Source organism: Barbus barbus, assembly GCF_936440315.1.
Source record: "Barbus barbus genome assembly, chromosome: 48".
Lineage (NCBI taxonomy): Eukaryota > Metazoa > Chordata > Actinopteri > Cypriniformes > Cyprinidae > Barbus > Barbus barbus.
The window spans coordinates 15,495,148-15,505,612 of NC_136726.1; the positions used below are offsets into that span (position 1 = coordinate 15,495,148).

The window sequence follows — 10,465 nt, forward strand, 5'->3', positions numbered from 1 at the left end:
TTAATAACTAACAGTAAATCAAGTCTTTTATTGATATTTTATACATTAACAACTCAATTTTAGGATTTTATTATTACATTTGCTTAACTTTTCTTAATAAAATTCATATATAAATCCTAAAATGTACTTCAAGGTGCCATTAGAATGGAAAACTGTATTTATCTTGGCATAGTTCAATAATAAGAGTTCTGTACATGGAAATGACATACCGTGAGCCATTGTTTCCTCCATGTAAATCTCGTGAATAAAAAAAGACCACTGAAAAACAGGCGAATCAGAACATAACACTGACTGTGACGTAACAGTCGGGATCACTACGCCACCAACATTTGCATAAACCCGCCCATGTTCTAGGCCAGCTGCCAGCCAAACCTACACAGCCAAATCATCAGAAGTTCTACAGGTATTGTAAATAATCAAATTCGGACAACAGCGAAAATGGCGGATCATGGAAATCAATGTTATGTTCCAGGTTGTGCAGAAAGGCACGGAAAGCAAATAACACGAGCCACTAAAGGGAAATGGTTAGCTCCTTGCTAGCGGTAGCCTGTTACACTGCAGATTTCACTTACCACATAAACAGAGTAAGGAGAGATGAGGACGAATGATTTACAGATCCTGAGCACCACTGACAAGCATCTGATCTTGTAAAATGTGTGGTAAGTAACTTACTGCCGCTCCATAGTATAAACCGAGTTAGTGCGATCACAAATCTCGAAAGTGAAACTATAATGCGTTCGACCGATCGTTTGAAAGCGGTTTCAATGCCTCGCGTATTAATAGCGGCTCCCTGATGCCCACATTTTATATACAGTATAATTACCCAACGATATAACGGCGAGACAAAGTATCGAAATATATATTTTCTTCTGTGTTTCCTCCTTGCAGTAAGCTACTGAAATGAGCAGCACTGTGAAACAGCCAATCAGAGCAGAGCTCATTATTATTCATGACCCTGCCAAATAAGCCAATAACAGGCCGTTTCATTCTAGGGAGAAATCCTAGGGTTGTAAATGGACATGTAAAATCATTTCTGGAGATTTTTTTGCCCTTACCTAAGCCACTTACCTTCTGTGTAGATATCGGAGAACAACTTAAAATACTGTATCAGTACAGGGGTGGTGATGGCGCAGTGGATAAGACACATGCCTTTGGTGTGAGAGACCTGGGTTCGAATCCACTGTGAGACACCAATGTGTCCCTGAGCAAGACACTTAACCCCTAGTTGCTCCAGAGGCGTGCGACCTCTGACATATATAGCAATTGTAAGTCGCTTTGGATAAAAGCGTCAGCTAAATGAATAAATGTAAATGTATCAATGCATTCTATGGCACCTTTAAGTATTGTTGTAATACATCAAAGAATCAATAGTAAATATTCTTTATTTATGATTAATATTAGGAGGGGAAGTGGTGTGTGGCCAAGTATGGTGACCCATACTCGGAATTTGTGTTCTGCATTTAACCCATCCAAGTGCACACACAGTAGTGAACATACACCTGGAGCAGTGGGCAGCCAATGGGTGGGCTCAAGGGTGGAGCAGTGGGCTCAAGGGTCTCTCCTCAGTTGTGGTATTGAGGGTGGAGAGGGTGTTGGTTATTCACTCCCCCTACAATCCCTGCCGGACCTGAGACTCGAACCCATGACCTTCGGGTTACAAGTCCGACTCTCTATCCATTAGGCCACGACTGCCCACTGTGGCACTGTCCACTATTAGTGGACAGTAGTGTGTTCGTTTTAAAACGCCGTTTACACTGGCTTTTACACTGCGTTTCAGAAACAATCACATGACCATTGTGCAGGTACAGCCATAGATATGTATAGATAGATTCCCTATTATTTAGATGGACGCGTCTGCGTGCTTGGTGCGGTCGAATGGGGAGTCTACCCATACATATCTGTGGGTGCAACAATGAGCATGCTGTTATTTTTTACAGTCGCCAAGGATACGCAGAGTGAATGTGGGCCATGCCATAATTTTTTTTTAAGTATCCGTTTTGGTCCGTTTCTGTTGAAATGCAACCCCCAAGTTTTCAAACTTAACCGGGGTCTGCAGCGTTTTCAAAAATCTCAGTTTTCGAGGGTTAAAAACGCCAGGAGTACTTTAACGACAGGCGGAAGTGTAGCAAAAGTTAGCCTATGCATTTTAAAACAAAAATGCACTAGTGTAAGTGTAGCCTTAGTCTGTTAAACTATTATGATCATCATCAATAACAATTAGTGAATTTGAGTTTTAGTAATGAGTTATTTGATGTATTAATACTTTTTTCAATTTTAGGATTTATTTTAATAATGGTAGATTTATCAAACTTGTTTGTTTTTTATTCTTATTGATGATAATTGATGTTAATACTTTAACAACTAAGACGTAGGAATTTTATTTACAGTATATATAAGTAGTTAGAGTAAATATTTGCATTTTCTCCTGCAGCCGGAGGAAGACCGCCCTCCACTCAGCTCCCTGAGACCATCGGTGGCCTCCTCCACAGACATGCTCCACAGCAAACTGTCCCAGCTGAAAGAGTCCCGCGAGCACTTCCAGCAGGAGCAGTCGCACTCCCACAGCCCCACCCGCTCCTCCTCCCCCGCCTCCAACCTCGACGACCTCAAAAAGAGGCTGGAGAGGATAAAGAGCAACCGCCAGTAGATCAGCACCTCGCCTTCATTCTACGCTAATGCACTAGATATTCAGCCGACTTCCCCAAACTCCACCATCCCAATGTTTTTCAGGGTAAATGCGTGCATAGATTACGGTTCTGCGAAATAGGATGAAAAAATAAATAACTCGGTCTGTCTACATTGTATAATATTAAGTAAACATTTTCTGTATGTTAGTACTGTGCACAGTTGTTTTTGTACATACAGTGGCTAACCACACCAGGCTTTTATGTGTCATTTAGGATTTTCCGTGTACAGTTATCCTGTGCAGAATGCTGTAATATGTGTAACTGATGCTTGTTTTTTAAAATAGACATTTTAGAGAAATCTGAATTCATGTCGCTTTCACTTGGTCTCAACTTCTCTCTGTTCAACACTGTTTGCCATTTTTGCTGTTTTCTTTCTGCCTTTTCTTTCTCTCTATTCCAAGCATCTCTGAAGCTCTCATAACATTTGAAGAATTGATTCCTTTCTTTTAAGGAGCATGGCATGAAGTACTGGATCTTTATTTTTATGTAAATAAAGTTTGCATTACTAAAGGCTGTTAATTCCATTTTTCTTTTAATATTATTCCCAACATTTTGCACTCTGAAGTGAGATGTTGGTTATTGATGCATTGTTTTGTATTATCCAACTGGGATTAGTGTTGAAGTGTTGCTATTAAGTTTAAGTGTATAATCTATAGTAAAAATGGCAATAAAGGTTTTTTATATAATTTAACAAACTATGTTGATGCTCTCCTGAATTTTTACTTCAAGAGGCTGAGTGTCTCAGTCTGTGCAATGCACAATAATATTATATTATAGATGTACATAAATCTGTATTGTAATAGTACTGTGTATTGTACAGCTCTACAAAAATGTGAGGGTTTTTTTAAACCGCAAACATGCATTAAAACAAGGAACCATAAGTCACATTTTTACAAAAAAAAAATCCAATGCTGTTATTTTTTTTACTTCATATTCAAAGAAGGGTTATTGTTTACTAAAAATCATTACAGAGACATTTCTCGTTTTAGTACTAGAATAACTAGAACAAGAGATTAAAAACAAGAATATTAATAAAAATGAAACCAAGATACTACAAAGTTACTAAAACTTTTAAACTGAAAACATAAAAAAATCTGATTTAAAATATTAAAACTATAACCGTTTATCAACGATACTAAAATAACACCGCATCAAGAATCCTGAAAAATGTTTGTTTCGACTAAAATATTGCGCAGCACAACTGTTTAATGTTTCTGCAGCAACAAATCAGAATGATTTCTGAAGGTTTGTGTGACACTGAAGACTGGAGTAATGATAATTCACAGGAATAAATTACATTAAAATATATTAAGATTTTAAATGAATATTTCACAAGTTTTTTTTAAATAGTTTTTTCTTGCCATTTTTAGCCTTTATTTTAATAGGACAGTTAATTGACAAAGTGAAGTGGGAGAGAGAGAGATGGGGGTGAGATTGGGAAAGGTCCACGAGCCGGCACTCGAACTCGGGATGCCCAAAGTGCAACGGCGCTATACAGGTGCATCTCAAAAAATTTGAATATCGTGAAAAAGTTCATTTTTTCTTGTAACTTATTTCAAAAAGTGAAACTTTCATATATTTTAGATTCATTACATGTAAAGTAAAACATTTCAAAAGTTTTTTTGTTTCAATTTTGATTAGAGCTTACAGCTCATGAAAGTCAAAAATCAGTATCTCAAAATATTAGAATATTTACATTTGAGTTTCAATTAATGACCATCCCTACAGTATAAATTCCAGGTATCGCTTGTTCTTTGAAACCACAATAATTGAGAAGACTGCTGACTTGGCAATGATCCAGAAGATGAACATTGACGCCCTCCACAAAGAGGGTAAGTCACAGAGGGTCATTACTGAAAGGTGTGGCTGTTTACAGAGTGCTGTATCAAAGCATATTAAATGCAAAGTTGACTGGAAGGAAGAATTTGGGTAGGAAAATGTGCAAAAGCAACAGGGATGACCGCAAGCTTGAGAATACTGTCAAGCAAAGCTGATTCAAACACTTGTGAGAGCTTCACAAGCAGTGGACTGAAGCTGGAGTCAGTGCATCAAGAGTCACCACGCTCAGACGTCTTCAGGAAAAGGGCTACCAAGCCACTTCTGAACCAGAGACAACGTCAGAAGCATCTTACCTGGGCTGTGGAGAAAAAGAACTGGACTGTTGCTCAGTGGTCCAAAGTCCTCTTTTCAGATGAAAGTAAATTTTGCATTTCATTTGAAAATCAAGGTCCCAGAGTCTGGAGGAAGAGTGGAGAGGCACCGAATCCATGTTGCTTGAAGTCCAGTGTGAAGTTTCCACAGTCAGTGATGATTTGGGCTGCCATGTCATCTGCTGGTGTTGGTCCACTGTGTTTTCTGAAGTCCACAGTCAACGCAGCCATCTACCAGGAAATTTTAGAGCATGCTTCCTTCTGCTGACAAGCTTTATGGAGATGCTGATTTCATTTTCCAGCAGGACTTGGCACCTGCCCACACGCCAAATGTACCAAAAGCTGGTTCAATGGCCATGGTGTTACTGTGCTTGATTGGCCAGCAAACTCGCCTGACCTGAACCCCATAGAAAATCTTGTCAAGAGGAAGATGAGAGACACCAGACCCAACAATGCAGATGACCTGAAGGCCGCTATCAAAGCAATCTGGGCTTCCATTACACCTGAGCAGTGCCACAGGCTGATTGCCTCCGTGCCACACCGCATTGTCGTATACTGACTGGCCAACCTTGGGTGTCTTTTTAGTTTCTCCTCCAGTGCCAGATATTTCTGAGGCGCTCTTTCCTTGTGTCTACAAAAACAATATACAGATTTACTCATGTGTTTCTGAAACAAAATACGTTCCTAAGAAACAAAAGGAACCAGAGGTAGGTGGGTTTGGTGAATTTGGATCATTGTGGTGAAAGTGGCTGACTGATTAAAGCCTTGATTTGCCTTTTCTTCCATGTGCAGACGGACCGTTTAGGGTTGTAGATAGAGATCAGCAGGTCAGTATTACTGTCCTCCTTTTCTCTTGAAGAAAGGATGGACCTAACCTGAAACAAACATGCCAGCATCAACGCGATTGGCTAGTTAAAGATGTTACTACTATAATGGTGTTGTGAACTGCAGTACCTTTTTTTCTGAATCTCTGATACGAAGTTCAACATTCTCCTCTTCTCTCATCAATTCCCCAAGCATTTCATATAGCTGCAAGGTCTTGTAGGGTTTCGCAGAAGAATCCACCTGAAGACGTCAAATATAACAAGATGTGAATGCAAACAAAATATAAACCATAAAACCATTTTCATTAAATTTTTCTATCTGCAGGTAAAATGATCTCACAAGAAACCGGGACTATTTTACAAAGTTGAACATTTCTAAGAATGTCCCACTCAGCAGGTTGTACAAAAATGTACAAATGAGATTGTACGAATTCGCCAGTTACGATTTGTCATGAGACTCTGTTGGACACGTCATCCAATCATCTACTCTTTTTTTCTTTATTGGACAGAATTTTCATTTCTGAGTCAACGATATTTAAAGAACTTTATAAAGAAAATCAACGATTTCTTTAAGTTGCAAGTTCACACTAATTCATACAATGATCATATGATTTCAAATAAACTAAACATAACCCTCAGTGTGGAATTAGCAGGTCATAAATGTACAAATGTACGACTGAGATTATACAAAAAAGATCGTAAAAAGGAGATTCTATAAAAATCTCACACACACCACGATACGAATTCGCACACCAGTTTGTCAAAGTGTAATGCGACTATTGGACATTTCACCTAATAATGTTTTTTATTTATTTAGGTAGAATTTTTTTTTCTGAGTGAACAATTTCTTTAAAATCCAGATATTTGAAACCAGATTTGGTCCAATGAGATGTGGGTGGGTTTGTGCATAGTGACTTGACAGAAACAGAAATGTCCTTGCTGTTCTGTTTTCAATTATTTCTCATAATATTATTAATGTTTTACTTTATTCTCGTAAAATATTACTTTAATTTAGTCTTGCTATGATTTTATTCTCGAAACTTTGATTCTATATCATAAAAAGTCCTGTTGAGATTTTCTTGAGAATTTTTTTTTTATGTTTTGCGGTTCTTTTCAAAATCTTTGTTTTATCATTTTAACGTGCCAATAAAACACAGTCATATAACTTATGCTTATGGAATCAACCAAAAAATATTTGATGTGACGTCAGACCTGAAAGCCAGACACCATTTGTGGAGTAAAAGCTTGTGCTTTCTGTGAGTCTGCCGCTTCTTTGAGTTTAATGAAGTTGAGCCAAGCTGGGATGATCCTGTCTTCCTCGAGATGAAAGGTCACCTGGATCCGTCTGTCCGACACCATAAAGATCCATTTAGCCACATCTTTACTTGCTGGCTTAGAATGATCTCTGTGAAACCGCTCCTCCACCCTCTGTTGGAGACCCCAAAATAAATTGTATTGGCCCATTTTCCCCATCTTTTGGATGTTTTTTGTTAGAAGGCCACTAGTATATTGTTGATTAATGTTATACCTGTAAGATAATATTGGGTTAAACTGCTTAACGGTCGAAGCTGTTTGTTGAGAGAGCATGACCTGTAGAGACCGTTGTTCTAGAGCCTCTCCAGCCCGAACCACTTTTATTTGCTTTCCATAAAAAACGTGTCGATAAAATAGGAAGTCAGTGCGATCTTCAAAGGTTTCTGTAATTTCGAAAGGCTTCTCGATTCTTCTTGCTAGACCATCTGTGCGAATATGACTATAAAAGTCCATCTGACATGCTCAGGAACTACAAAATTCAACTTTTAATATGTCAGGCCTTTTTTTTAATGCCCATTTAATAATTATTATTTTATAAATATTAATATAAATATTATTTTATTTTAATTTATTAAAAGGTATGTTGTGTTGCTGTGTAATTTTGTTGTGTTTTTGTCATTTTTATTAGTATTTATGTCGTTTTTATTCATTTGTATTTTTTACACTATTACTTTATTGAAAATAGCTGAAATAAAAAATGTTTTAAGATTTTTATATTTGACTTTATTTCAGTTATTGTTTGTTTTATTTCAGTTAAGGTATTTTTCATGATTTTAGTTTTAGTAAACTATAATAACCCTGAACTGGATGTGTTATTGTCAGGCTTCATGAGATTTATTCTTGAGTTACAATATAGCATACTATACAATGAGGCCACGGTGGCTTCTGCATGCACTAATGTACCCTATCGTTTTGTTAAAGTAAAGAGTTAAAGGTGTTTGGCGACCTTGGTCTGCTACTCTAATAGTGCATGACCTGATATACCACCCATGTTTGTGGATAATGATTAAGACCACTGTAAACATTCAGCGTGTGCACGTGAGAGGAACTCCTATGGAGAAACGCTGAACATTGCTCTAACAACTTTAGTAACCTCACGTGTGTGACTGTAGGGGTTATTCGTATGTTAGACAGGCTGCTCTCCAGATCCCTCGCTCTCTCTTCATCATCTGTTATAGTAACGTCCTCTTCACGCAAACACTTCCATCTAAAACAAGCCATACACATACTGGTATCTGACAGACGGCGGTAAAGTTAGTTTTACGTTTGACATTCATTAGACATTCGGTTTCATTTCAGTTAAACTCTTAACGCCTGTTATGTTTCAAGCCGTAACTAACTCAGATAGACATAAATATTTGTCCTTTACGTTGCACAAGGCTTAATTTTTTGAAAAAAAATTATGAAAAATTAACCATATAAATTAATTAAACAATTTAACTACATTACATTATACCGTAAAACCAATACTAAAATGTTCTGAAAAACATCCCTGTTATTGCACAAGGCTCTGTTTTTGGAATTAGCATGTTATGCATTTTATAATAATTTTACAACTTTTAATGTATGCAATAATACAAATACATTAAACAACAATACCATCTGATTTTAAGGTATCTTACCAACTGTAAAATATTCAGAATATTATTCCCTATAATGCACAAGGCTTGGTTTTTCAGATTATGGATTTATTGTTTTTATATACAGTATAGAATCCATATTTGTCATGTTTTATGTACTGTACCTACTCAAATGAATTAAACTCTGACACCGTTGGAGATAAAGATATCAAAACTACTGTAAAGTATTCAGAATATTATTCCCTATAATGCACAGGGCTTGGTTTTTCATATTATGTCTTTATTGTTTTTATATACAGTATAGAATCCATATTTTTCATGTTTATGTACTGTACCTAAGCAAATTAATTAAACTCTGACACCGTTGGAGATAAAGATATCAAACCAACTGTAAAATATTCAGAATATTATTCCCTATAATGCACAAGGCTTATTTTTTATGATTGTCTTTATTGTTTTTATATACAGTACAGAATCCATATTTTTTATGTTTTATGTACTGTACCTACTCAAATGAATTAAACTCTGACACCGTTGGAGATAAAGATATCAAACCAACTGTAAAATATTCAGAAAATTATTCCCTATAATGCACAAGGCTTGGTTTTTCAGATTATGGCTTTATTGTTTTTATATATGGTACTGGATCCATGTTTTTCATGTTTTATACATCTGTACCATCTTAAATTCATTAAACTCTGACACCATTTGACATAAAGATATCAAACCAACTGTAAAAATAATGCACAAGGCTTTTTCTTTTTTCAAAGTAATTATTTATTATTTCTATATACAGTACTGAAATTTTATTTTTCATGTTTTATATTCTGTACCCACTTAATGGAGATAAAGGTATCAGCACATCTGTAAATTATGCTAATTATTATTCCTTATTATACACCAATTTATCAGATTATAAAAAAAGCTTTACAATTTTTGTTTTTATAAGCTTCTTATTTTCTGATTTCATACTAGAAAGAGATTAAAAATATATTTTGAATTCAGTGTTACAAAAGGTAATATATAGTATAATATATATATTTTTTTACTTAACTAACCCTAACGTTTCTAGAAAAAATAACATTACATTAATAAAAAGAAAATCTGAGAAATATGGTTTTGAAAACAAAATAAAATATCATGATGTTCTAAATTAAGGGCTTTCTTTATGTTTAATGTTTATATGTGGCATGTGTATTTTAAAGTAAACACAAAATGAAATAGGAAATGGGCAAAAGAAAAATAAATGTTCAATATCTTCAAGTAATACGTTGCAAAAGGTACTTTTATCACAAACTCTATGAATATAACAGCTGCATTTACTGGATAACATATGTGAATAATTTTATAAAGTACTTATTTGACTTTATTAGCAAAACATATTTATAAGGTAATATCCAAATGCTATGCCAAAGCATGAAATGAGAACGAGTAATGTTGACGTACATGGAGGATTGGATTGAATGTTTGAGAGACCATTTACAAAAGGTTCAATATTTTGTTGGGTTGTATTAGTAATATTTACATTTGAGAATTTAGTGGTTTACATTCAAATGTCCGTCCCTGTTTGTAAATTACACTTTAATACTGTAAATTTTACAGTTTTGTTCTGTAAATGTGTTTACAGTTTTTCTGTATTTTTTACAAAATAATTCTGACAACCACAGTTGTCAGAATTATTTTGTAAAAACTACGGAATTTTGCAAAATCCATATTATTGTAATTATGCCCATTGTCTACTTTAAATAACTTCCATACTTTGGTTTTATTGTTTTATTTAATTTCATTTACAATGTGTTGGTACCTATTTAGTTTTCCTGCACTATAACACCTTGTCAGCAAAATCTTTTTCCTATCTTTGTAAACACAGCAGACTATAAAGTTCACTGGATTTTTCATTCTCTAAATAA

At 35.4% G+C, this 10,465-nt stretch overlaps 1 protein-coding gene across 1 annotated transcript in view; it reads left to right on the top strand.

Moving 5' to 3' along the window:
• Positions 1 to 3,384, top strand: part of LOC306866831 (cytoskeleton-associated protein 5-like) — a 29,893-nt gene extending 26,509 nt beyond the window's left edge. Inside the window, exon 44 of the mRNA XM_079412214.1 lies at positions 2,432 to 3,384. Coding sequence (XP_079268340.1) covers positions 2,432 to 2,647 — 216 coding nt within the window. The 3' untranslated portion in view covers positions 2,648 to 3,384. The remainder of the gene's footprint in view (positions 1 to 2,431) is intronic.
• The last annotated feature ends 7,081 nt before the right edge of the window (positions 3,385 to 10,465 follow it).